The sequence below is a fragment of the Pangasianodon hypophthalmus genome, chromosome 18, assembly GCF_027358585.1.
Source record: "Pangasianodon hypophthalmus isolate fPanHyp1 chromosome 18, fPanHyp1.pri, whole genome shotgun sequence".
In the NCBI taxonomy this organism is placed as follows: domain Eukaryota; kingdom Metazoa; phylum Chordata; class Actinopteri; order Siluriformes; family Pangasiidae; genus Pangasianodon; species Pangasianodon hypophthalmus.
This window is the reverse complement of record NC_069727.1, coordinates 11304083-11331414: the sequence shown is the minus strand read 5'-3', so window position 1 is coordinate 11331414 and position 27332 is coordinate 11304083. Positions and strand designations below refer to the sequence as shown.

Here is a 27332-nt window from a genome sequence, read left to right as displayed (position 1 = left end):
TAAAAGCTTAATATTTTGCCTTTTTGGGCTTGGCCCTTTTTTTTTTTTTTGCCCAGGAGTGTATACAAAGACATTCTATACAACTGTGTGCTTCCAAATTTGTGGCAGCAGTTTACTGAAGGCCCATATATATGGGAGGGAGGTTTAGGTGTCCACAAACTTTTGGCTATATAGTGTACAAATGGTTCAATCAGCTTTCTCCTCAGCTGAACCTCTGCTTGGAGATAGTTTGGGACACCATCCAGTCTGAAATGCTTAGCAAACCACATTTGGAAAGCCCCGCCCACTTGAATTGTAGCCCCGCCCATTTGTGGTATAGTCCCCTGTTTCTGTTTGGAGCTGGTTCTGTTGCGGAGATCCCGCTCTCTCCCTCTCTCTGTCTCTCTCTCTCTCTCTCTCCATCATGCAGCACTCAGGAATGGAGCTGTTGTTACCGGCGGAGCGATGCGCGGATGAAGCGCTCGTGAACGGGGATGCGACAGAGCACGCGGAGTCCGACCCTGCTAAGAAAAAGAAGAAAAAAAAGAGAAAGAAGAGCAAAGCTGCGGTTTGGGGTAAGCCTGGAAGGCACTGAGGTGGGGAGGTGGGGAAGTGGGGCACTGAGGTACGGAAGACCTCTAGCTTTGACTGTACACTAACCTGCTCGCGCGCTGCTCCGGCTGTCAAACTTCCCACGGGCTGCATGCACGCGCTCACGTGACTCCTGATGGCTCTCTGTACTCCTTAGAAAAGTGCACTGTCTGAAATAACAGGCTTCTAAACACCATCTAGTGCACTATGGATAGGGTCCAAGTGCTTTAGTGCTCTTGGCCGACCCCTCTGGTGCAGTACTGAGCGTCTATCAATACATCACCTCAGGCAGCTCTGAGCAGTGGACAGCAGGTAACCAGGGCAGGCCTGTGTTTATGCTGGACCTTTTATGTCAGCTTTTGCCTTGGCACACCTTAATTATGAATTATGGCTTGTAATTGCTAAGAACATGATAAAACAGCAGAATTTATCAGTTTAAATGGTCATCTTGACAGGTGACTGCAAGTGCATCTATGCAGGACCACTCACAAACCAGCTTTCTATCATGTTAATTATTAATATTCTAGATCGTTTACCTCCTTAGGAATGCACGCTATAAAAACCAAAAGTTCTTCTAAGATCTAACTCGTGTTTTTGTTTTTTTAAAAGAGCACCATGTTTAAAGGTTCTTTAAACACAAGTAATTCCTAAAAGAGCCCTAATTTTACTAAGAATCCTAAAGAATCCTAGTGAAACCCTACTTTTTAAATGCAGATTGAAAATGTCTGAAACCCATAAGTAAGTTTTGCCTAAGTGATACATGTTAGTCTCCTTTGTCTTTGTTTGTTGGTAGAAGTTAGTTTCAGTTTCAGTGACAATGACAGTGGTAAATTTTTCTCCTACAATTAACATGTTAAAGCTGTAAATGCAAAAAGTGCACTGGGAGATAAGAAACTGGGAAACTGAGAGCACTGCTACAAAAGATTCTCAGCCATGTGCGCAGATGTCATTTAGATACGGACGTGGATATACAATGTCCAACTGTGTGGTTTCTTCCTCTCAGTAAGAAGCTCAAAAGCCTGGCTGAAACCATAGCACTGTAACTGTAGTGCACATTAAACACTGACTGTGCTGGAACTGCTTTATTTAAAGAATAACGTTTCAGTAGACTTTGTGAACACAGCTTGTTGTAAAAAGAGTGTGTAATTATAAATGACATCAGGTAGGATTAGTGGGAATGGTTTGTGTGTGTGTGTGTGTGTGTGTGTGTGTGTGTGTATACACATGACTACATGTCCATTAGGGAACCACATGGGATTCAGCTTCCCATTCTGTAGAAGTACACTAGAAGAGGCTATTATTTAACTTTTTGTGTTTGCATTTTTGTTATAATTTTATTGAGCTTTGTTATATGTTGTTTTTACAGGGCCAAACTGGAAATAAGAACCAATGAGCTCATTCTCTGTCAATATACAATGGATATAAAAAGAGTCTACACACTCCTGTTAAAATGGCAGGTTGTTGTGTTGTAAAAGAATGAAACTAACATAAATCATGTCAGTTCTTTTCCTACCTTTAATGTGCAATTGCAAAGTATACAAATAAAGTAAAAAAGAATCAGAAACATTTATAAAAACATTTATTGTAAAAACTTACAATAACCTGGTTGCAGAAGTGTTCACACCCCTAAACTAATACTTTGTTGAAGCACCTTTTGATCATATTACACCACTCAGTCTTTTTGGGTAAGAGTCTATCAGCATGGCACATCTTGACTTGGCAGTATTAATTGTAAGGGCATCTCCTGTGCACAGGCCGCTTCAGGTCACCGCACAGATTTTTAGTTGGATTCAGGTCTGGGCTCTGGCTAGGCCATTCAGAAACTTTGATCTTCTTTTGGTTAAGCCATTCCTTTGTTGATTTGGATGTATGCTTTGGGTCACTGTCATACTGAAAGGTGAAATTCCTTTTCATCTTCAGCTTACTAGCAGACGCCTGAAGGTTTTGCACTAAAATCGACTGGTATTTGTAGCTATTCATGATTCCCTCCACCTTTATAAAACCCGCAGTTCTGGCTGAGGAAAAGCAGCCCCAAAGCGTGATGCTGCCACCACCATGCTTCACCATGGGTATAGTGTTCTTTAGTTGATGTGCATTTTTTGTACCAAACATACCTTTTGGAATTATGTAATTATTGTACTTTTTGGAATAGGTCTCATTAGACCATAACACATTTTGCCACATAGATTGGTGTGATTTAGTTGAGCTTGGATGTTTTGAGAAATGGCTTCTGTCTAGCCACCTTACCCCATAACCCAGACATGTGAACAATACGAGAGATTGTTATCACATGCAGAGAGTAATCAGTACTTGTCAGATATTCCTGCAGCTCCTTTAATGTTGCTGCTGGTCTTCCTGGTAGGTTTTTGTCTCGTCCTTTTGTAAATTTTGTAGGAACGCCCTGTGCTTAGTAACGTCACTGTGGTGCTCCATTTTCTCCACTTGTTGATGATGGCCTTCACGTTGTTTCATGTTACATCTAAAGTTTTGGAAATTTTTTGTACCCCTCTCCAGATTGATTCCTTTTGACAGTGAGACCCTCTACAGGCTTTGTAAGCTGTTTGCAGACCATGGCTTTAGAAGTCAGATGAAACCAAGAAGATGTGAAGAAAATCCTACAGAAACAGCTGATCTTTATTTGGGGGTTAATCAGAATAATTTCATTGATGACAGCTATGATAATTACTTTTGAACACGAGATTGGTTGTGATTGGTTCATTGTGAACACAGCCACGTCCCCAAAGGTTTGCACACTTATGCAACCAGGTTATTTTAATGTTTTCATTTTTATTATTTTTGCCTAAAATGTTTCTGATTGTTTTTCACTTAGTTTTTATACATTGTAATTTCACATTGAGGATGGGAAAAGTTCTGACATGATTTATCTTGGTTTCATTTTTTTTATCACAAAAACTTTCCAAAACTTTCCAAAATTTACAGTCTTATGTCATAAGATTAGCTGGTTGCATAATTGCATGAATGTGGTGTATAGGTGGAAAGGTGTTCCTAATAAAGTGCTCAGTGAGTGTACAGTGTATTTATAAATGATTGAATGAATAAATCGAATAATGGCTTCTACACACTATATAGTCACTACATGTCCAATAGGAAGTAAGTCAGTTAGAATTTAGCCATTGTCACAATAAAGCTGCGCTGTAGCTCTTTTCAGCCAACTATTTCTATATATAGTGTATAAATTCATAAAATGTGTAATTCATGTGCAAATGTTATAATTTACTGCACAGTTTAATCCAGTTCATGAATGCATTTGTGCTGTATATGCAGATTAAGTATCCAGAAGCATGTGTATAAGGTTCAATGTGTTCTCAAGGTTATACATATGATGATGTGTATTGTGTGCTCTCTGCCAAGTCGTCCATCTCATTCATGCATTATGTGAAATGGACCTGTCCCCCTTCCAAACTGACACCCATTCAGGCCACTCGATCAGTTGTCTCGATATCCCAGGGGTATAGCTGCTGAGGAGTGCAGCTCAGGATGAATCTGTGCCATTAGCACTTCGTTTGCTTTTGGGCTTATTCACCTATGTGTGTGTGTGTGTGTGACTTTGCAGCAGGACAAGCTGAACCAGGGGAGGATGGAGTTGTTGAGGACATGAGGAAGTCACTAGAGCAGCAGAGCTTGGAGGAAAGAGAGAGAGAAGAGGACGGAGAAGAAGGTGTAGCACACAAACACACATAGATGCTCACTCAGGTCCACAGAAATCTGTCTTGCTAAAAGCATGTTCATAATTTCCTCCCGGATTCAGAAGAGTACAGTAGCTCAGCCTCTACATTCCTTATATTGGCTTGTGTGATAAAATGTGTTACAGATGGAGAAGATGGAGACAGTTCCACTGGGAAAAAAAAGAAGAAGAAGGCAAAGAAAAAGTGTGGCCGTGAGTGAATTTTTTCCCCCCGTCCTTCTTTGACACTACAGTAAGATTTTGCTCTTATTCCTGGTCCAGTAAATGAGTTCCTGCCTGGCGGAGCAGTAGAGTGAACTGGCGCTGGGCCAAGCATGCTGTACTACGAGGAAAATCCTGCAGTGTAAACTCCGCTCTGCTGCTCTCTTATACAACACACTCATACGCACTCATCAGTATGGCTTCTTATTTATTTTTGCATCTACACTTATTCAATGGACAGATGCTTTGGATCCACAGTGAATTACGATTGAGACTGGATGCAAGCCAAGCAATTAGTTATTGGGATAATTGCAGTATCACAAGGGTCATTCTGCAGATTGCATTTTCTGATTGGAGCTTAACGATATGTTAAGATTGATGATATCTCAGATATTTCAGTGTCAGTATTTTACTTTTGCTGTGTAAATAGAGATAACAATTTTGCTAGCTTTGATTAAGCGTATTGTTTTCTAATGTCACAGACCAGTTCATCTTTGACCATGGTACTGCATACAGTGGTCGAAATGCTGTGTGGTTTCCCAAACACTTCTCTTAATGTTCTATCTCCCAAAGCCAAAGCTCAGACTAGCTGCCTACTCTTTGCCATAGTTAGATTAAATGTTGTAAAAATAAATCTTAATAATTCCTTCCTGCTCTCTTAGTTTAAAAAAAAGTAAATTTTGTCTCTCTGGAGGAAAATTCTTAAAGGCTTCATGCAGAACCTTTGCATCTGTTAAAAAAGGCATGCAAACCTGATAAAACCTGCAAAAAGGTGAAAGCTGATCTACCACCTGCTTCTGTGGATGTTTGCGCATTTCACATAAGCAAAATAACATGCTGTCTGTTTAGTTTTGTGCATTTGCCTTAATGAATATGCAGTTTTATATGTTTCTTTATAAAAGTGCAATTTCTTGCGCAAATTAATACGACAGTACGACAGGTATTAAATTTGCAGAAATCCATTTCTGCCAGATTAAGACAGTCATACAATTCATTTATTCTTAACATTCACATTAGTATAATAACAAGAAAGTTTTGGGGCAATAAGCAGTAAAGCTTTAAGAAATTGTAAAGCAGTAAGGTTAGTTTATTAGAGTTCACACCTCCAATACTGACAGCATTTAAACAGAGCCTTTAAAAAGGTTTTTATTCACATTTATCTTATCAACAAAATGCACACTCATGTCTGCATGCTTTTCTCTTATCTTTCATGTCGTATTTCAGTCAGCACTGATATATGTTTTGGATCATTGTCCTGTTGTAGAAGCCAAACTCTTTTCAGCTTTCAGTTTCATGACTGACTGTGTGCAGTGATTTCTGTGCCACTGGCTGCCACACAATCCCAAAGCATAATAGATCCACCCTCATGCTTAACAGTTGGCAAGGTGTTCTCTTCAAACGCTACTCTTTTTTTTTCTCCAAATATACCTTTGGTGATTGTTGCCAAAGAGTTCTGTTTTTGCTTTATCAGTCTACAGCATGTTTCCAAAATGCCTCTGGCTTGTCTAGCTATGTTAACTTTTGTAATGAAAGTGCACATAAGATTTTCTTCTGATGACTCTTCCATGCAGCTCATGTTTGTGTATCTATCTACCTGCATAATACATTGTGTTAATTGTATTTTTTTTTTGTCTTCTGTGAGCCTTATGATCTCACAGGTTCCAAATAATTTTTCTGTGAGTGTTTTGATAAATTGTCCCACTGATGGGATGAAAAAAAATATTTTGTGCAAAGTAATGCAGGCCAATAATTAACCATGACAAATCACAGCACCACCAGTATGTTTATATATGTTACAATGCATATTACAATCACAATGTATAATCACAATATGCTGTTTTTAACCATATCATGCAGCCCTGCTATGCATCTATCTATCTGCCTTTATCCCATGTAACATAGGTTACTATTCTTCCGCAGCTAAAACACAGACTGATCCTCCCTCTGTGCCGATATGTGAGCTTTATCCAAATGGAGTGTTTCCTGTTGGAGAGGAGTGTGAATATCCTTCCTCACAGGATGGGTAAGAGACTAGTGTGTCTTATCGTTCCCCTCTTCTCCTGATGTCCACGTTCTCTCCCCTCTCTCCTCCCCTCTCCTTCTCTCTCCTCGGATCACCTTGTCCTACCTGAAATTTGCTCTACCTCGGATTACCCTGTGCAATGTGTAATATTATCCTGTATTTTATTGCTGAGGCACCTGACACAGAGGTCACTCACACACTCTTGTACTATTTAAGGTAGTCCTGATGCAAACTTGTCCCCTATTTTCCTGCTTGAGTGCTGATGAAACCCACCACTCTGTATTGATTGTGACATTCTGACCTTCAAACAGCTTTCAAGGGCTTTTTGCTTCAATAGTGTTTTCTGCTCAACCCTTTTCTCCCGGAAACTGAGAAATGTATGCATCAGTGTTCATGTATTATATGGGAATGGTTGTCCAGGCGGAGTGCTGCATGGCGGATGAGCAGTGAGGGTAAGCGTGTTCTAGACGAAGCCAGGGAGGACATGTGGAATGATTTTCGGCAGGCCGCGGAGGCGCATCGGCAGGTACGACAATACGTGAAGAGCTGGATCAAACCGGGTCTGACCATGATAGACATCTGGTGAGAACCAATCACAATCTTTCATTCTTCCCTCAATGAGCTTATGACCTCTGTAACATCAGACGACGTGTATATGTGCACAAGACATAAGATATTTTATTGCATATGTGTGGCATCCTGGGAAAACACTGTGTAATCACTTTCAATAACTTCAGTCTTACATCTGTGCTAAAATAATCACTGATTAATTCAGTGAGTTCTGTTGTATTGGCCAAATTTACCATGTTTTTTTTTTTTTTTCATTTAAATGGTGTAAAACTTTGTCCATTGTTATCTCTACAGAGTGTGTAAGTGTTCTTCTCGCCTTTGTTGATCATGGACATTTTTACAGTTGGTTCTGATTACAAACTGAATTGATTAGGCCTACGTCTGTTTCGTTACAGCACTTGGCTGTTCAACAACTTGATCAGTGTGAAGAAAATCACACTTAGCTAGAATGTTTTTGCACCTTTAGAAATGTAGGAAGAATGCTAGGCAAGATTATACAGTAAAATAGCAGTAATGTATACAATAGGTTAAATTAACATCTCCTTACAGAAAACATTACCATGTTGTATACCTTTCTCTGTTGAATAACGACTCATTTTTAATTTGTTTATTATTAGTTATAGATTTTGTGGCATGTTCGCCATACAAGTCCCTATAAATGAGCTGTTGCTGTAGAAATGATAATGTGTTAGAATGGCCACATTAATATAAACCACTGATATGCCTGCCTACAAGTAAATCAACACTTTCTGACCAATCAGATTTGAGAATTCGGTTCATTTATCTTGATTCTCATTCCCAGTCGTTTTCTTTCTGACCCTCGCTCTCAGCGAGCGTCTGGAGGAGTGCAGTAGGAAGCTGATTAAGGAGAATGGACTGAAAGCGGGTTTGGCTTTTCCCACCGGCTGCTCTCTCAATAACTGCGCTGCTCATTACACACCCAACACCGGAGACCCCACTGTGCTGAAGTATGACGACGTGTGCAAGATCGACTTTGGCACGCACATCAACGGTACACACACATTCTCATGGAGATCAAAGGAAGTGCAGTGTGTAAAAATGTTACTGACATTCCAAATCTGTGCTTATTAACACACTTGTCTGTATTACTGATGTTGATTTTATGGCCTGTGTGTTTGCAGGGAGGATTATTGACTGTGCCTTTACTGTCACTTTTAATCCAAAGTATGACCGCCTCCTTGAGGCTGTAAAAGATGCCACCGACACCGGAATCAAGGTGTGTTGATGTGTCGACATGCATGCATGTTCTAAATCTCTTTATTTCAAATTCCCCTTATTTTCCGGTGAGGTGGACAGTGGATTGTACAGCTCACAGACACATAGACAATAAGACTTACAGCTTTGACTGACCATTGTACTGACCTGAAAATAGCTGTCCACAAGAGAATTCTTTATTTTCCCTTAGAGGTGCAAGAGTCGATTTTATTCCTTACTTGCAAAAATAACCTGGAAGATATGAAGAACATGATAAAAAAAAAAAAAGCAGTGCATTAAGCCATGGCCTCAGCAAAAGTGTGTTAAGTCACTGAGAAAACCTGTTTGGAAAACTGACTTCTGGTCTGGAATGCTTGTTTGGCTTTGGATGTGCCTCCTATCAGTCATTGTATAGACACTCTACGGGCCACCATAGATCCTGGGGGCAGAGCTTTGTGAACATGGGTGGGAATTATTCAAATCTCGATCCCACCTAACTGTTGGAGACCTAATCTTGGGGGGGGGGGGGGGGGGGGGGGGGAACTAATCCTACCTAATGCACATTTAATTGTACTTAATAGCTCTTCTGTGTTACAAATTAAGACTAGAAGAACGTACAAGAAAGTTAAAATCGAGTCTCTTTTTAGTTAAACTGATTAGTTTACGTTGCTGCTGAATTCTTAATTCTGATTGGTTAGAAGGTGTTAGTTAATTTTCTGTAACAACAAGACTGTAGTTCTGGCTGCAAGGGAAATCACAATTTCTTATTAATGCACTTGTTCTAGTATGTCATTGTTGCTTTAATAACATGGATGCTCCACATAAACAGATTAAAAATATATAATCGTTGATATAGTGAAGTTTTCTGTGAGGAGAAAACAAAAACAAAATTCTGTAACATTCGTAGAAGGAGTCTCCAGTGTCAGCGCTTTGTAACAGTAGGAAGTAAAGCTATCCCTTTAAGCTTTATGGGAGAGTCTTTGCAGTTTGCTGTGCTGTTAACTTAAGAAGATACGTGAGAGAAAAAATGAGAGGCTGGTCAGGGAATGACTGTTGATAGCTGTTATAATCAAACTGTAAATGGATAAATTGTATGATATCTTTCTTTAATAAATAAAAAATTGTTAGCATTGGCAAATTGCTGTGGTCTAAGTGAAAGAAAAACACTTTGGAACGTGCTTTCGTATAAATAAATAAATATCACACCACACATTACACCACCCTATTTTATTTCTAACATATCCCACAATATCAGAATTGGCATGCCGCCTTAATGCCTCTATGAACACAATAGTTTTATCATAGAGAAGATATGCAGATATTTTACTACAGGCTGTTCATAAAGCGGTAGGGACGAGTCCGCAGTGTGAATTCAACCACTGACCGTAGTAATATACAGCAGTTGATTAGCTGGGAATAGTGATGTCCATATGATTTCATGGCACAGTGTTGCGTTTAAGCATGACCATTGGCATTGTGTGTGTGTGTCTAAGGGAAGCAAATATTTAGAAATATTGAGACGACTTTGTGTGTGGGTGTGTGTATGTGTGTATTGTCCAGAAAGCTGTTTTCTCTAGATTAGATTCACTTCACTGAGTTGATGATAAACAGAATATTTTGTATCTAAAAATGGAATACAGATGAATGGAAAAAATAGCAGTGTAATGTAGTTCTCTGACTTGTTCCAGGCGGTAGTCAGTACACAATAATCACTCTGTCCCAGAGCAGCTTGTGTTTTAGGTGCACACTGCCATCTAGAGTATGATTTTTCCACAATGCATGCTCTTTTTTCCATGCTCAAGTAATGCCCAATGGGATGCTCAATGGGGTGAACAATGGGATGAACAATAGGACCAGTTACTCAGTCAGTCAGTCTCTCCATCAGTGAGGGAAAATGCTTTTTTGGCAGTCAGGCGTAGAGCACCATTTAGGACACACATAGCCTGTCTGCAGATATTTTCTGTTTCTCAATACCAAAAATGTGATTGAATTTCCTTTCCTTGCAAATTTACCTTGTAAAAAATGAACTTGGGGGGAATCAATCTTAGACCAGTGGCTTATTAGCATGACTAGCATGATGCATGCTTGTCACAAGCTAAAACAGCAGCCAGGTTTTTCAGCAAGGTTTTTCTAATCATACTTTTTGACCAGCTATATCAGTGTTAACTAGCAAAAAATGTGGACCTGAATGGAATTCATGCTAGTCTTGTTATTTTGTCTTGCTTGTAAGAATTTGAGAGGTACTGCATGTTTACTTTTGGTGCTAGCAGCTTCTGGCTTCAAAAGCTTTGACACATGATGATAGTAATTTAGCTAGGCTTTGCGTGCCATCCTTTTCAGTTCACACCACTCAATGTAGCAATGATTTGGAGATGTGTTTGAAAAAGCAGCTGTGAATTTTCCTCAAATTACGCCCCAAAAATAGATATTTTAACAAAGAAATTTGTAACTCTAAAATGTACTCCATGGTTAGGGGTCTGGTTCCAGTACTGGAGGGCTGAAGTCCAGGATAATTTGCCGATTTCCCTGTTCTTACACACCTACCTGGTTATTAACTGGTAAACTGAATGAAGTATACACTCTATGACCTCCAGTCTTGCAGGACAGGGCACCCCTGCTGTACTCTACAAAGCATGAAGTGTAGACTGTAAGCATTAAATGACCATATGAAAGCTGATTGTAAGGTTTGACCACACACATGCCTGGTGTGTGTTCTCTCAGTGTGCAGGCATTGACGTGCGTCTCTGTGATGTTGGAGAGTCCATACAGGAAGTGATGGAGTCCTATGAGGTGGAGTTAGATGGGAAAACATACCAAGGTATGGACTGCATCTTTTTTGGACTTTTGGAACAGAATTAATCAACACTTCTTACCTGTGTGTTGCATAAATGCAAACAGTTTTTTTCTTCTAAGTTAAGCCAATCCGCAACCTGAATGGTCACTCCATTGGCCAGTACCGGATTCATGCTGGCAAAACAGTTCCTATTGTGAAGGGCGGCGAAGCCACCAGAATGGAGGTATGTTCACTCACATCTTCAAACTTATAAACAAAACTGCAGCATTTATTTACCATATGGGACCAGATAAAGTTGTATGGCAAAATTTTCTCCATTTGTCAGACTTTTCATAGCTCTAGTTTATTTGTAGAATCATTCGCCCTATTATCAGAAGATCACAAATTCAAATCCCCATGATACCACAGCCATCCATCCAAATTGAATTGAATTGAACATGGCATCTTAAACATTCAAATGTGGATTTATATGAATATAAATATTATGAAAAGTTGAATAGTGTTTGGAGAGTGTAATGTGTTCTGACAGCTCTAATGCTTATAAAGCCATTAACGCAGAAAATAACCATGTTAACATCAGGGCTTTATGGCATTCAAATTTAATTAAGCCAGCCTTATAACTCAAGGTGTGTGTGTGTGTGTGTGTGTGAGTGTGACAGAGAGAGAGAGAGAGAGAGTGAGAGAGTGAGTAATAGAATTTTCCCTTGGGGAGCTTATTCAAGGCTGAGTCCTTTACAGTGAATGTGAGTGAATGTGAGAGTGCCATTGTTCAGGAGGGTGTGTTTATTTTTGCACTGATGTATTGACCTAAATCATGTTTCATATTAAAGCTTGAATATGTTTTCCTCAATATATTGTAATTAAAACCTTGTCAGGTTGCTTTGATCACTGATTGGTTTTGGGAAAAGTCTGTTTAGATGATGTCTCATTGGTTTATCCTTTCCTAAAAGTTATCCTGGTGTACTGAAGATGTGTGTGTGTGTGCGTAGGAAGGCGAGGTGTATGCTATCGAGACGTTTGGCAGTACAGGGAAGGGAGTTGTGCACGATGACATGGACTGTTCACACTACATGAAGAACTTTGACGTAGGACACGTACCAATCAGGTAGGAGTGTGTGTGTGTGTGTGTGTGTGTGTGATGAGAGGATGATGTTGGAAGTCCATTGTTTTGTATAAATGGGATTGAGAGCCACTGCTTTGTTTGTCTACAAAGGGGGATTATATAGAATGAATTAAAATATTGGACAAAAGAGCCTTACTTTTTAGCTTAACACATCAGTTTGGAAAAAAATAGGTCACTAGAGGTAGAATAATGTTGATTGGCATTTGAATAACAGCAGATTTGGAAGTTAACAGCCTGACTAAAATGTTGCTGATTCTGGAGTTAATCATTCAAATCCTCTTTAGGGAAATTGGACTTTCTATCATACACAAACAAACGAGTAATTAGCTCTCCTGGCACCCTACACTTGTGTGTGACTTTTCCAGGCTACCAAGAGCCAAACACTTGCTGAACGTAGTGAACGAGAACTTCGGCACGCTGGCGTTCTGTCGCCGCTGGCTGGACCGGCTTGGTGAGAGCAAGTACCTGATGGCACTGAAGAACCTATGTGACCTGGGCATCATTGACCCCTACCCTCCACTCTGTGATACCAAGGGTTCTTACACAGCTCAATACGAACACACCATTCTGCTCAGGCCCACGTGCAAGGAGGTGGTGAGCCGAGGAGACGACTTCTGACTCGCACCCACGCGTAGATTGTTCGATACAATAGAAACCACACAGTCCAAGTGGGACACACATTAATAATAGGAAAGTATTAGCTAACTGGCTGGAGCAGTGGATGCTACAACCTTTTGCATGAAAAGCTATACGAATTATGAATTGTAAACTATGCAGGAGGACAGACAGGCTTCTGTAGCTGCTGTCCTGGGCCTTGTTTCTCCAAACACTCCGTGATCTTTCTAAGACTATGACAAATCTGCGTATCAGGAATAGGTGAATGGATTCAGGCATCTCTGTATTGGTAAAATCTGATCTAGCACACAGAGCTCTGTTATTACTGATGTTCTATTATTCAGAGACATTGTGATTTTCCTTTACACATTCCCATCTCTCACTATCTTTCCACGCTGCCAAGATGACAGCTGTGTATGACTGCATGACGATGATATGATAGAACAGTGGGACACTGTCTGGTCTGCAAAATAACCTGACCACAATTCCCTATACAGTCGGGTCCATAAGTATTTGGACAGTGTAACAATTTTCGTAACTTTGCCTCTGTACATCAGCACAATGGAAGCAATCAAGATGTGAAACTGCTTATCAGTCAACTGTCCAATTACTTTTGAGTCTGTGAAAATGGAGGGACTCTGTTAAAAAAAAAAAGGCTGTAATTCCTAAAGGGTTAATGCAATATTTTTTTTAAACCCCTCGAATTAAGGCTGAAAGTCTACACTTCAATCACATCTTGATTTCTTCAATGCAAATCCATTGTGGTGGTGTTACAGAGGCAAAATGACAAAAACTGTGTCTCTGTCCAAATACTTATGGACCTGATTGTAAATTCTGTGGGATTGTTTGGAACAGCAGGTGAAACACAACAATAGGCACCACCATTCAGTTTAACAGGGATTTCATGAAACTGGTGGCTTCCTTACCTCACAGGACTGGTCCTGTTTTTAAGGCAACGCGAGGAGTAACCACGTATTAGGGAAGAAATTATACATTATACATTTTTTTTCCATTTCAACAGTTGAGACAGACATGTGAGAAAGGCTTACTGAAGCTGTCCCACACTGCAGCAATGCAGTTCTTATACTTATGCTTTCTACAAGGTTTTGAGGTATTCATGCAGAATTACACACATCAGTCTGGCACATGGATACCTCACAACAAAAATACCGAAATGTTCATTCTTTCTTGTTCAGACAGATTACACGGTTTTAAATGATTTACAAATTTTTAAATGAAAAATTATTCAAAGGCAAAAATAAGTGTGTATGCAAACAAATATTGACCGTATCTGCCTATATACAACAGTACTCTTGAATGCTCCATTCTGATTGGTCAGAAGTTGTTGATTCATTTACTATAATAGCACTGAGCAGAACTTTCTCTAACAGCAGGTTTGTATATAAGCAATATCACGAGCAAGAGTGCTGTTATACTAAATATCAGCACACTTGTCCATTAGTGGACCGGAACTAACTGTTGTATAATAAACGATTTAATACATTATCGTTTCTGTAGTAACTCTGTAGTAAAGTTTCACAGAACAACATTCCACAACATTAAATATACAGTATATATGAATGGATGTATTTAGACACTTCACACCACTCCGTCTTTGATTATTTTCCTCTAACAGCAGATCCCACCATGTTTATTTCTTACTTAAGCTTCTGCTGTAAGTGAGATTTGACTAAACAATTTTTTGTTCGTTTCTCTTGTTCTTGCTCATCACATGTACACTGCAGATTCTGTAGATAGAGATTAGACTGTACAAACTGAAGGGAACGTTTGTTTAGTGCAGTAGTTAATATTCTGAGCTAGTGATTGAAAGCATGTGGTTTCTCATCCCAGGACTTTTAATCGGTCATAGCTATACGTGGACTGTGTCCTGTCTCAGTCTTAAGTCACTTTAGATAAAATGAATAAATGTGGAATGCTAGAGTATTTCTATGAAAAGTAATTTTCAGACATTGGATCTTTGATCACATATCAGGATGCACAACATACTGTCTTGCCTCTATGCAGGAATCACTTTGCACATTCTCTTTAAGGATACAGTGCTTTGGGGAAACAAGGCCCAGCCAGGTTCTATCTTTTTACCTGATTAAGGTGAAAGGAAATAGATACTGACAGTAAACAGCTCTCAGGTCAGGTCCTGGCAGTCTTGTAAACGTACTTTATTTTTTGGTGTTTTTTCCTTATCCAATATTTGATTCACTTGATAAAGGGCTTATTGGATTTAGTGGATTGGGCATGTGAAAATCTGAGTGGATAGAAAACTGCTGCTTTTATCCATTTCTACTCAGTGCCTAGGGAAAGAAAAAAAAAAAAAAGCAATAAGTAAGGCGGGTGAGAAAAGAGTATGGCTGCTCAGCTTCACATGGCATGACAATCGCAAAAGAAAAAACAAACAAAAATGGCAAGCTGTGCACTCCGCTACTTAAATATAAGGTACTTTGGGATTTGTATACTACTCTGTATGGCTGTCTTGTAGCATCCATGTTTTCATTCGAAATTGTTTTTTGTAAATCAATTAAATACCTATATTCATTTACTAGATCTGTGCATGTTTTCATAATTTTTCCTTTCCAGACTCAATTATTTCGTACTGTCATGTGCAAGACTACTAAACATGTATGCTTGGTGGAGTTGATGGATTAGTTATCAAACTATTTTTGCCATAGTTTTCCATGAGTGTCAGCCTGAAATGTTTTTACTATAGAACAAACCAGCCTACGAATGCCTCAGCTCCCCTTATGTGAAAGCAAAAATTAGATTTTTAACTTGTGGCTGAAAGATATTTCTGTTTGCTTTGGATAATGCTTCAAATGTAGGCCTTTAGAGCATGTGTAGATCTCCTGTTTAAGAATCACCCTTATTTCATCAAAAGTATGTGGATGCCTGCCCACGACCCCCATATATGGACCTTCCCCAAACTTTTGCCACAAAATTGGAGTCACCTGATTGTGTAGATTGCCTTTGTATGTTATATCATTACAATTTCCCTTCACTTCCCAAACATGTTCCAGCATGACAATGCCCCTGTGCGCAAAGTGAGCTCCATGAAGACTTGGTTTTCCAAGGTTGGAGTGGAAGATCTTGAGTGTCCTGCACAGAGCCCTGACCTCAACCCCACTGTACACCTTTGGGATGAACTGGAACACTGACTGCACCCCAAACCTCCTCACCCAGCATCAGTGCCTGACCTCACTAATGCTCTTGTGGCTGAATGATCACAAATCCCCACAGTCATGCTCAAAAATCTAGTGGAAAGCCTTCCCAGAAGAGTGGAGCTTATTATAACAGCAGAGTGGGGAACAACTCCATGTTAACGCCATGCTTTTGGAACAGGATGTCCAACAATCACATATGGGTACCATGGTCAGGTGTCCACATACTTTTGTCCATATAGCATAGTTGTTACAGTTTCACACAGAAGGACTCCTTTACTCCTCTTTGGAGAAATGGTTCAAAAGTTGGGGTGGATTCATTAGAAGTCCACTGGATGAGTGATGAAGCATCTTTAAGATTAAAACACAAGCCCAATTTCCTACATTTGCATTTAACTAAGCCATCTAACTTACACAGTCTAGAACCAGCAGAACCTGTGCAATTTTAATTTGGTACATTTTCTCCATATATATATTTGTTTTAAAATATAATAAATATGTACAGACACAAACAGTGGTTATCGGCTCTGCTTGTCATTTTCTTTTCGTTGCCTCCAAAATCTAATAATTGTAAACTGACAAGGGCAACTTTAGTTTGTTTTTATACACTGCTCATAGAATGATTTATAACGGTGTGTAGCACTGTGTTAAGAGATTATATTTCTTCACAATTATTTTGAAGAACAATCTTCATGCATCATTATGTGCTATATTTAATCTCCGGCTGATATGAATTTATTCTTCTCATCTTCCTGCCACTTTTGTAACCAAAGCCATTCAACTGTTACATGACTACATTTTTATTATTTTCATTTTATCACTTTATTATAGATGGCTAGAATGTCATCAGGTGATACAGTGGGAAGTATTGCTGCCTCACAGCTCCAGGGTATCTGGTATGATTCTGATCCTTATTACTGTCTGGAGTTTCTGTCCATGTTCTCCACCTCCCAAAAATGCCAATAACAAATGGCTACACTAACCTGACCACAGCTGTGAATGAGTGTGTGTGTGTGATGCCCTGCGATGGACTTGCACCAAGTTCAGGGTGTGTCGCTGCCTCACGCCCAGTGTTCCTGGCATAGGCTCCGGATCCATCGTGACCCTGACCAAGCTAACGTGGCTACTGAATCAATGAATGAATTAATTAATGAATAATAGACACCATTTAAAAAAAAATAGTAATAATACAATAAAATAATGCTTAAATCTGTTAAAGTCTGAATAAGACACATACTGCAACTGTGATATTTTAGAAAAATGCAAAAATAGTCTCATTTTATTGAGGTAAATTTCTCTATAAATTGAGGTAACAATTTGCATAGTTTTACATCTATACCTGCTGAAGAGCGGAGCAACTCAAACTGGAACCAACCGGAAAGAGGCAGACTCAAAAGAGTGTGTGAACTCATGACAAGATTACCTCAGTTCTCTCACAAACACACACCTACACAGAGAATGTGCTAACCACAATACAGTCACAGAATGAGTCCAATCAGCTACTAACACACACTCTCACACACTCTCACACACTCTCACACACTCTCACACACTCTCACACACTCTCACACACAGGTGGATACTGTACATACAGCATATGTTTTGTGTTCGCTGGTGAGAACCTTTTGTTTCTCTAAATTACTTTCTTTTTTACAAAAATAAAAAAGAAATCTTGTTTAACCAAATACTCCGCATATAAAAGTACATTCTGGAAAGTCTAAACAGACAGAAAACAAAATCCTGAATTGTCAAATCACATTCCTAAAGGAGCTGGTAACACTACAAGAGCCTTAAACTGTTCAAAAAATGGCAGGGCACTTTAAGTGACATAAAGGAACCTGGTCAGTCTCTCTCTCTCTCACTCACACACACACACACCTCACATACTATAATTGTGACATCACAGTCATGTCATCTGTCCCTTTGGAGGGTAAATCAGGGAACAGTCAACATTCAGTTTGTTTGTTTGTTTTTTTTTCTACTTTGGTTTGTGGGCAAATAAATTCAACCACACCGAGAAACAAAATGTTAAAACTCTCCCTCTCATCCAAGCTGCACTAATGCTTCTGGCTAGGACTGATATATCTCTCTCTCTCTCTCTCTCTCTCTCTCACACACACACACACACACACACACACACACACATGCTGCAAGAGTGCCTACTGCCAATAGTCTGTGTAAGGCATGAATGTGAGTCACGCTCATGCAGTGTCACAGATATACACACAGACAGGCTTTAGCCCACATTGGCATGAATGTACAACGTCTCTGGCTGACTGGCTGCTAAGTGGAGGTCAGAGGTCGCTGGCTTTGCCTTTGTCCTGAGAGTTTCTCTGGGTGTAGAACAGAATGTAGGCCTGAGCCTTGCACACCTCCTCCACTGCACACACACTTAGCTTGGAGTCGTTACAGTGCACCCAAAATCCTGGTAATAGAAAGAGAGAGAGAGAGAGAGAGAGACGTACATAATATTTCTAGCTGTACAAAAAATTGGTGACTAAAACACATCTCATGTTGTAGGCATGTCTAGGAGTATCTCTGTTGTGGTATTATATAACCATGCTAAACTCAACATCTGAGAGCCAGGGTGGTCATTTTTATCCTTAAATTTTACAATGACAATTTAAGGCTAGACATATATTTTGTTATTAAATCAATACGATGGAACCTCAAAATACACTATAATAAAAAAAAATTCCTTCATCTCCTACCTCCCTCTGTGTTGTAACAGAAGGCAGTGTAATGGCCTGAGCCGAAGCCCTTCCCATGATGCATGACGACAGCAGAGAGCTGGTAGAGGAAGTGTTGGTGGCGGAGTGATGTGTTGGAGGCGGAGTCTTTGCAGCAGTATGGCTCCATGTTCAGCTCCTGCTCAAACTTGACATGGACGCCAATCTTCTCCCTGTGATTACGACCAGACCACCTGGCCACAAACGCAAGCAAAACACACATTAACAAACAGCATGCCCAGAGCACACGTATACTATTAGTGTGTGTGTGTGTATACCTGAAACGTTTAAGGTGTAGTCGTAAGACATGAGGCAGTTTGTAGACCACCAGCTGCTTCTGAGCTTCTGTCAGAACCACTTGCTTGGAGCAGAAACGCCGCCGTTTATCTGAGGAACAGTAACACAATGTCCTCAGGTTAAAGGTGTGCATGCTGCACATACATACATGACAGAAGATTTAAATGATTTAATAAGCCAGGCCCATAGCGTGTGTTTGTAAAATGACCTGGTGTTCAATTAATGAAGGGATTTAAACTTTATAACTTTAGTTTTCATTGATGAAAACTGTTCTGTTGAAGTATACTAAAAAAGAGGAAAAAACTAACAGTAACCAAATGACTATTATGCATTTTCATCAAAAGACTAAGAATGAAGCTGAATTCCTGTTATCTATCAAAACGAACAGTGTAAAACTCACTGTTGCAGTGGTCACAGGCGTAAATGGCTCCTTCTAAAGCCTCCGTCTCTGTAAACTTGGCCAGCATCTCTGTCAACCTGCACGGCACCTGCGCAGCATCCTTACTGTGGTAGCGCTCGGGAAACTCTAATGACAGATCCCAGAACGGCTCCACCGTGTTGGAGCGATGATCACACGCCAAACACCTCACCTAGAAAGAAAGAGAGATAGATATACAGTATAACGTGCAATGTACACATTCGGGTATAACTAATGAGTACGAGTGTGTGTGTGTGTGTGTGTGTGTGTTTGTGTGTGTGTGTGTGTGTGTGTGTGTGCACTCCTCACCTGGCTGAGTAGCTGGCCATGAAAGATGGTATTGACCACGCTGAGCACCTGTTTGATCAGGCGTCTCTGATTGGCCGGCATGGTGGCTGGTGTGAGAGTTCCAGTTCGCTCCAGCTCGTGCTGGACTTTGTCCAGGAGCTCGCAGAGGAACTCCTGCGCGTCCTGCTGTGCGTAGCCTCGAAACGCCGGGATCAGCTGCCACACCGAGTGCAGCATCGCAAACGGAGACACCAGAGCCCACTTTCCTGACCACATCACCTAAACACACACAAACATTAACATGAAAGCACCTGCCATATACGACAAAAGAGAACTTTGTGTAATGCCATGGTAAATAATATATCCGATTATCCTGTTAATGTGTTTTTATATGAATTTTTTAATACAATTACATGAATTAAGGAAACATCAAACATAGTCTGTATAATTGCTTGAGATTAAAGCCATGGTGATATACTCCTTGTACACAGTTCAGGTTTAAAAAGCCAAACCATTAAGCAGTCAGATGTGCTAATGCACAGAGTATTTAAAAAAAAAAAATTAATAAAAACATCTGTAGAGTTTCATGGCTGGTTTCAGAAACGTGTGTGTGATCCGTCAGCTATATACAGCACAGAGACATCGTCACAGACAATAATTACATGCAAAATGACAGATACATGTTTTTTTTTATGCTTTTGGCTTAATGACAGTGAAGTAAAGAGCTTGGGTTGCTCAAGCTGTTGTCGAGTTGACAAAATAACTATGTCCACGGGTCCATGGTTCCACACCAGCAGCATTTTCGGTGCTGTTTAAGAGTAGATGCAGACACCACAACTGCTATGTTGCTTGTGGAAAATGGCTAAGAGAAGATGGAATAATGGGTGAAGGAAACAGATTTAGATTTAATAATGATGTAGCGATAATGATGTGTTCCAGTCTTTCCACGACTGCGTGTGTTTGGCTGGCGCTCTTTGCCTTACATCGCTCTTTTCTGAAGCTCCTTCATCAGTACATTCACTACCATTCAGTACCAACAGCAGCTGATGGAAAGACAAGGACGTATAAACCATGTTCTGTATTGTAACATGAATAATGTAATAATATCTCTTTAAATATTCTATAGCAAACCCACATTCATTCATAATGTGATGCCATTTTGAACACAGTTTTTTTTTCCCCCTGATGTGTGAACAGAAATCATTTGAGATGCAGTCGTACTTTCTATAATGGCTGTCTCATTAGGATTCAAAATCAGTCTCTTGATAGATTGAAACTTCTTGTCTCAGACAATAAAATTTAAATCTGGTATTGGGTGTGAATTCATAATCATCGGTGATGACCTTTTTTTAAGTTACTCATTGTGGCTTTTTGTTCTGTGTATAATGCAATTTCTGTTGTTTGTTTGCAAACTGATAAAATGACAATCGTATCAGTAAAGCCCTGTTTAACTATATTGGTATCTGGCTAATTTCTGACCATATAAAATAACATCCCATGGATGTGATTGATGATCTGTGTATTTAGCTTCCTAAAAGCAGCTTTAGCAAAATCAGTTGATCCCTACTTTTTTTTTTTTTTTTTTTTTTTAAACTTGTTATTTGTTATGTGTCAAGCGTATACCTGGAACAGAGTGTGCAGCTCATGGCAGAGTGAGATGTGTTTGGAGCTGGGCTCTTTGGGCTGAATGAGCTCCATGCTGCGTGAGCGTGAAGCACCCCCGCTAAGCCCTGATCCCTGACCGGCGGCTTTGGGCTGGGTGCCATGCTGAACTGAGAGCCCCAGCTTTCGGCTAACGGCGGACGCTAGCAGCTCCAGAGCCTGGTTCAAATCCAGTCTCAGAAAACACTCCCTAAACACGTGCAGGTGACTCAGAACCTGCAGTATGGAGTTCATGTAGCATGTGTTGCCAAGATTCCTTAAACCAGTCACGCCTGGCGTGACCGTGGGCCGCCTCTTAATGGGGGAGTCGCCAGTTTTGGTAGGCGGAGCCCGAGTCTGTCTGGTCTTGGCTGAGGTGCCTGACCTTCTCTGAGGCGTTTTGTCTTTTCGAGTCCGAACATTAGAGGGTGGAGCTGGCTTGTGTTGGATTTGTTTCCTTTCTGTAAAGGATGCGGCAGCTGCTGCTTTCTGGCTCTGCTTCCGGATTCGGCTGCTCTTCCGTGGCGGCGCACTCTCCAGCTCTTCCCGGAGCTGCCGTTTGAGTGTTCGTCTCCTCTCCCGTGCCTCCCTTCTGCGCTCCTCCTCTTCCTCACGCTGTCGCTCCTCCTCCAGGAACCTCCTGCCACGCTCTGTGTGGCCAAACCAAGTGCGGAATACGCGGCCCATGAGTGCTCGACGTCGGTGCCACAGTGCCGTGAACATGCGGTCCTCTGCGCGCAGCTGCTGCTCCTGTGCGTTTCCATGCTCCAGCTGGGCTGCGCCGGAGCGTAGGGTGCGCCCGCTGCGTGTTGTCACCTCATAGCGTTGGCTCTTGATGGCGCCCAGCGTGCCGCGCAGCAGCTTCAGGTCTCCTGTGGCGTTGTCATTCAACACATAGTCGTCACACAGGTAGCAGAACACATACAGTTCGTTCACCTCCAAGGCCAGAGGGTGGCGCTGCTCCTATATGACAAACAGTGACAACTCTTAATGGCAGAACAAGCATGAGAAAAAAAAAAAACTATTATTAAAAATTATAGAGTGGAACAATCTCTATAACAACGCATGCACAATGTTTTATTGTGAAAATATTTTGGTGTAATTAATGGCTTTGGAGGTCACATGGCAGATTAAGCTGACTAGTTTGTTTAATTTAAGATTCTGTCAGCAGCCATCAATGCATTAACCAAAATCACTGGGACTGTCAACAGAGAAAGCAACCAGTGAAAAAACCCTGAACTTCATCATTAAAATTTTCCATTAAAAAACACACACAGACAAATAGATATAGCCTATAAAGCAATCTGTGAAAAGTAACACTATAATAATTAGGTCAGAGGTTCTCACACTTTTACAGCCTAGAAGCCTTGATGCAATGTGGACATCGGACTGAACAAACTGTACACTAAGTCGTTTCGTACACCAAAACAGTTTTCCATTTGACACGCAGCTCATGACAACAATCATGACAACAATCATGACAACAGTGGAAAGTTTTAACAGCGCTTGTCCATGTGTGTAACATCTCCATACTGCTGACAAATGTACGTCCCAGAACAACTGACATGAGATCGCTAAATTTCATACTTCACTGGTCGACCTGGAAAACCTGATGGACAGTAACGTTTTCTAATGCTGCACATAACATACGCAGGTGAGTGTGTGTGTGTGAATGATGCTGCTTGCATTGTCACTGTTTCTGTATACGCATATATGGTCATATGTCACGTATAAAGCAAGCCTTACCTTGAAGTGCTGCAGCGCATGCTCCTCTATGTAGCGTCCACAGGCCACGTGCGAGCAGCTGAGGCACGCCCACACCGACTCCGTGGTGTTGCAGTCCACGCAGTGCCATTTCTGCGGATTCAGGATCGAGTGGTCCTGTGCGAGCCTCAGTCGACCCACGTGCTTACACTTGTCCATCACAGTCTCTCACACACACTTCACATGACCGTGGCGAAGGCAGCCAGCCGTACAACTACCTCCTGCCAAGGCATGCTTCATCTGATGGGGTGGATGGAAACATGGGTCAGCAAATGTAAGATGTGCAGATTTAAACTCCGCTTCAAACTTCAAACTCTCTGAAACATCAAGTTAATGACAGACATTATCCTAAGAGCCTGTTTACATTTTGAGCGCTCGCCACTGCTAGAACAATGTTTTAATGACATGCCTCCATATCAAGCCCCATATAAACGTTGCTGTGTCAGTGTTTTTATCTCATTGCGGTGAAAACCAGCAATACCAGATCCCAGATCAGTGCTCATGCTTTAAGACGCTTTCTAAACAGGAGCGCTTTCAAATAAGAAATACACTTAGAAATAAATTGCAATACACAAAGCCATAAAGTTATATACTCTGACTAAACAACTTATGCTTATCTAAGACCAGCCAAATACATATTAATAGGGCTAGATGATGTGAGGATATATCAAAATTGATATAAATTAGATCTCAGTACATCTCTCTGAATTGTTATGGGTATTGTCAATACTTTTATAAATAAAATGTAGCTGACTGGACGTTATACTTTTGTACCAAATGTTTCATTTTGTTTCTCCTTCTAAAACATTGCTAGCAAACCTAAATATCATGATACAGCTGATACGTGAAAAGGGGAAAATGTACATCTGTTTTACAAAAGAAACCAAAATCTTGCAACCAAAGAGTTATAGATATATCAAAAAGATTTTTTGAAGTGCAGGAAAGAGGAGAATATTACAAAATGAGAGAAACCAAAAGCTGTTCAGAGAATACAAAAGAGTTTGGAGGCAGATTATAAGAGCAAATGGTAGGCATAAAAGTAATTAGAGGATATTTAGACTGCATTAAGAGAGCGAGTTGCAAACTTTTAAAACTTACTAGTTTTTGGTATTAAAACCTACTAATGAATGCATGTTTTATTCAGTTCGTGCTAAGGGTATGCAAACTTTTGCCATCAACCCTACTTATAAATATTTCTACCTTTAAAGCTGGCTTTACACTGTAAGATTTCCCTATTTTGCTGTCTCAGACAAAAATTGCCTATTACAAAACAATTTTTCAGCTGGGAGTTGACATTGGCAAGCTTCGTACACAACATGTGAACGTCGATTTAGTGCCATTGCAACCAAAGACAGTTGAGGGCAAAGTTCAGGCAGTGTCGCAAATTTCTGATTTAAAAAGTGTACGCGCTGCTAAAAAGACGCCAAGAGAAGGATGGCATGGGATTACATTACATTTTGAACACATGGGATCTCTCAGTCTTTTATAGAATTTGGCCAAGATTTCATTACTGGGATTATTTCATACAAGTAATAATCTTAAAAGTCAGCAGTAATCGCAGTAGCAATCACTAGTAGCACTCCCAGAGCTTTAGGTAGTAACTAATGCACTAATCAGTAGTTAATCATTTGTGTGCTGTTCTAACTAACCAGCTCAAGTACTGCATTGGCAAACTACATTAAATCCCTGAGTAGAGTTAGACCAGAGCTGACATTAAAGCTTGTAATGATAGACACAGCGGCTATATCCAGCATTACAACAGACTAGTCATGTAAGTGTGTAGCCTTTGAGGTTGTGATAATAATTAACTTAATAGACAGCTGGTTAATTAGTTACCAAGATAAATCATTTCCTGTTCTTTTATGTGTACATAGTACCAATTTTATCAGCTAATACAAACAACCATACAGTCAGAAAATGCCAATATAGTCTATGTATGTTTGATAAAGTTTGTGTGTGTGTGTACTGATATTTTTATCTCCATTCTGACAAACCTACATCCGAATTGGCTCGCAGTACTCGCATCCTGCGCTGGGATTGGCCAGGACGTCATACTCACCGGCGGCTTAGCCAATCGCCGCGCAGGGGGCGGGATTTGTCGGCATAAAGGTTGAACAAAATAACACGGGCTGAGCAATTTAGCGCCATTTATCTCGAGTCCAGCGGCTTAAATCAAAGCTTTGAGATGGGCGCTGTGGTTGCTTATGCACTGTGTGTATTTCCGGGTGCACATACACTGGTGTGTTGTGAAACAGATACAAAAAAGAAAGAAAGAAAAGTGCAGTGCAGTGCACGAGAAACCCTGGGGTGAGGATTTGGGGGAGCAACTGAACGCTGCACTAAAGCGTGTTCATAATTCTGCCATCATGTTACAGAGACTGTTTGAGCTGAGACCATGTATACTCTTTTTGAATCGCGTTAACAAACATCACGTGTTGAAAGAAAACCTGCCCTAAATAAATGTAATTAGTTAGCATAAACTATAGCACACGGGAGTTATTTTATTTATTTATTTATCTATTTTACAGGAGAGGAATCTCGGGTTGGGAAACACCAGGCTCAATAACTAGCCGCTTCCCCCAAAACGATCATCTTATAAATAGACAGCTTTGAAAGTGATACGGGCTCTAAAATAGCCATCAAACAGCTTGCAAATCCTGATACTGACAAGCTTTTGCATTTCATATACTCTGTTAGGTGCTGAAACAATACACCAGTCAATCTAAATGTGAAGCAACTTTACATGCTGACTGCTAATAATCCCTGACCACAGATTTGTTTGTTTATATATAAACAACTCCATAAACAGTGACCCTGTCGGTGTGGTTGCTCAGGGTCCGCCCATCAGAGTGCAGCATGGACATGATTTAGTGCCTGTATTCATCCACTGATAAACAGTTAGCCTCATTCTAATCTATAATAATAATAATAATAATAATAATAAGTGTTGTCAGTTATGCTATAGGCGAGCGCATGACGATGAAGTTATCTGTGATTATTAATAATAATACTCGCTTTGTTGGATTGTTTTGGGGTAGCTATGCTAAATGGCTAAGTGCATTCATAAAACTGCCAGGCTGTAAGGGAATAAAGTTAGCGAGCAGCTAGCTCACAACAATCACGGCTAGTTAGCTAGCTCGCTAATGCTTTAAACTCATCACGGGTGCTAGCTTTAGCTAACTTTCATCTGCTAGGTTTGGACTAAAGGATGAAATGACCGCTGTATTTCGATATCTCTTACCCAACAACAGGTGACGTTTGCCACTTTAATATTTCCGTTATTTTTATTTATTTTATTTTTTTTTGTTTTAGGAGGAGTAAAGCATTTTGTACATACCTGTTCTTTTTCTACCAGCGGTATCTTAACTTACACATCGGGTATAACCGCAGTCGCCATCTTGTCTACAAGTTGTCGCGTGGTGTGCGACATGACGTCGAGGGCCACTGACGTAATGTCGCGCGGAAGGCTTGCGATGACAAAGGCAGCCTTTTTCTCCCCTGTAAAGCGTCAGGAAAGTCTTCTTTTTAAAAATGCTGCATATTTGATAACTCCTAGATACCTATAAACGACACTTCTGAGAAATTCGGTAGTGTATGTCACACGATTTGAGCTTCCTATTAGCAGCAAGGACGAGCGTTTCCCTGGCAACAGCTCTACGGGTCCTTTCATGTTAGTAAACAAACATGAAAAGCCCGCCCAAAATACGTAACTTCCGCCTAGTTTATCTCACGTTCCCCTGAGCAGGTCTGCCGATTTTCAAATCATTCAGTCGAGTTTCTTGAAAGTGAAGTTAAATAATCGTCATGTGACCTAGCAAGAAGTTTTCCAAAATAAAAAAAAAAAAAATCAGAACAACCGCAGCTCTGGTGCTTAAAGAGCTAAAGGAGCTGTAAACAATATTTCACTGTTCAGAGCAAATGCCCACCTCTTTAACAGTTATAATAAGTTAGATTATTTCTGCTGCTTGTTTTTCCACTGTGGCTCCCAGCAGGTTGTAACAGGACCTCTGCATTATATCTGCAGTAACCTCTTGCTGTGATTGTACAGTTTGAGATCTCACACTACAGCTGCAGTGGTACATCTCCATTTATCCCCCAAGTGCATAGTCACCTTCCAAACCAATGACTGATCTGACACAGAATATTGAATTAAACTGATTTTATTGCAGGTTACATGATTTTGTGTACAGAACTACACAGAAATGTAG

At 40.4% G+C, this 27332-nt stretch overlaps 2 protein-coding genes across 2 annotated transcripts; one reads left to right on the top strand and one right to left on the bottom strand.

The window, feature by feature from the left end:
• Positions 1-90: 90 nt before the first annotated feature.
• Positions 91-16822, top strand: metap2a (methionyl aminopeptidase 2a). The gene is made up of 11 exons (XM_026922690.3): positions 91-554; positions 4145-4249; positions 4403-4468; positions 6398-6500; positions 6921-7082; positions 7901-8082; positions 8213-8307; positions 11007-11103; positions 11199-11302; positions 12069-12184; positions 12568-16822. The coding sequence occupies exons 1-11, from the start codon at positions 404-406 to the stop codon at positions 12818-12820; spliced, it is 1434 nt and encodes a 477-aa protein (XP_026778491.1). The 5' UTR covers positions 91-403; the 3' UTR covers positions 12821-16822.
• Positions 16823-17235: 413 nt separating this feature from the next.
• Positions 17236-26806, bottom strand: usp44 (ubiquitin specific peptidase 44). The gene is made up of 8 exons (XM_034313226.2): positions 26462-26806; positions 23107-23364; positions 21343-22323; positions 19741-19998; positions 19414-19603; positions 18995-19103; positions 18699-18910; positions 17236-18412 (listed from the first exon to the last, which is right to left on the bottom strand). The coding sequence occupies exons 2-8, from the start codon at positions 23281-23283 to the stop codon at positions 18282-18284; spliced, it is 2058 nt and encodes a 685-aa protein (XP_034169117.1). The 5' UTR covers positions 23284-23364; positions 26462-26806; the 3' UTR covers positions 17236-18281.
• Between the last annotated feature and the right edge of the window lie 526 nt (positions 26807-27332).